At 42.0% G+C, this 954-nt stretch overlaps 1 protein-coding gene across 1 annotated transcript in view; it reads right to left on the minus strand.

Moving 5' to 3' along the window:
* The window catches only part of GDE1 (glycerophosphodiester phosphodiesterase 1), a gene marked incomplete at its 5' end in the record, with an annotated part of 4,912 nt that continues 3,958 nt past the window's right edge, over positions 1 to 954 (minus strand). The window contains 2 exons of the mRNA XM_010161193.1: positions 1 to 213; positions 605 to 816. Of these exons, the coding sequence (XP_010159495.1) occupies positions 66 to 213; positions 605 to 816 (360 nt within the window). The remainder of the gene's footprint in view (positions 214 to 604; positions 817 to 954) is intronic.

The following is a 954-nucleotide window of genomic DNA, read 5'->3' on the forward strand; positions in this document are numbered from 1 at the left end:
ATGGTGAATCCGGACCTGCCCACGTGAGGCAGCTTATTCCGGTTGGTGAGTGGCTACAGAGCATGCTAGTAATGCGGATCACAGTCTTCCACCAAGCTGTCGGTGATGTAGCTGGATCCAAGGACTGTTTCATAGTAGCTTTTTTCTGCAAATGTGTTCACTGTCCAGGCAACCACGTGAATTCCTTTTGAAGACCAGTGCCTCACATACTCTCTGGAAGGAATGAAGACACTGTAAGAGGAAGGCTGACACTACTGTACTTGAGGCAGACAGTACTGAGGCTACAGAGTTTTAGTCTTACATCAGTATCACATCAAGAGCAATAGCATGTCATCCTTTCCAGTGTCATATTTTTGTGTTTTATTACTGTCAACAGCTTTCTCCCCCTTTGAGATTAAACTTAGAATCTAACATAAGATAAAAATACAGACTGAAAAGATAGAGGCTTAAAATAATAAGATAGCATGCAGTAAAGAAACTATCTATACAACCTTACACAACACTAAATGGAACACATTGATGAACATACACTGGGTTAAATCCACCTTTATATACTAACAGAAGGATACTGCCTTCTAAAATATTAAGAAGCTTTAACACTTACTGAGAAACAAAATTTTTCTGTATGAGGAAAGCTGAAACCCCACACAATCGCCACAAGAAACTGTGTAGGCTCCAATCCAGAATGACATCCATTATCATATACAAATAATGTTTCCAGGAGGAGCTGAAACGGGGTGTCCCATCTCCCAGATGGCTCAGCTGCCAGGGCCTGTGTGTTAGTGCAGTTACAACATTTCTGTCAGCTTGTCTCATCTGGAAGGTCAAGGAGAAAAGACTAATTCACAGAAAAGCCAAGCTGTGTTAAATACAAATTGGGAGAGGTTAAATACAAAGTGCTAGCTTGCATTTGCAGCTCCACCAGAATCCTTCTCCCACCTCCCAACCCCCCCC

The sequence above is a fragment of the Eurypyga helias genome, unplaced genomic scaffold (assembly GCF_000690775.1).
Source record: "Eurypyga helias isolate BGI_N326 unplaced genomic scaffold, ASM69077v1 scaffold16911, whole genome shotgun sequence".
NCBI lineage: Eukaryota > Metazoa > Chordata > Aves > Eurypygiformes > Eurypygidae > Eurypyga > Eurypyga helias.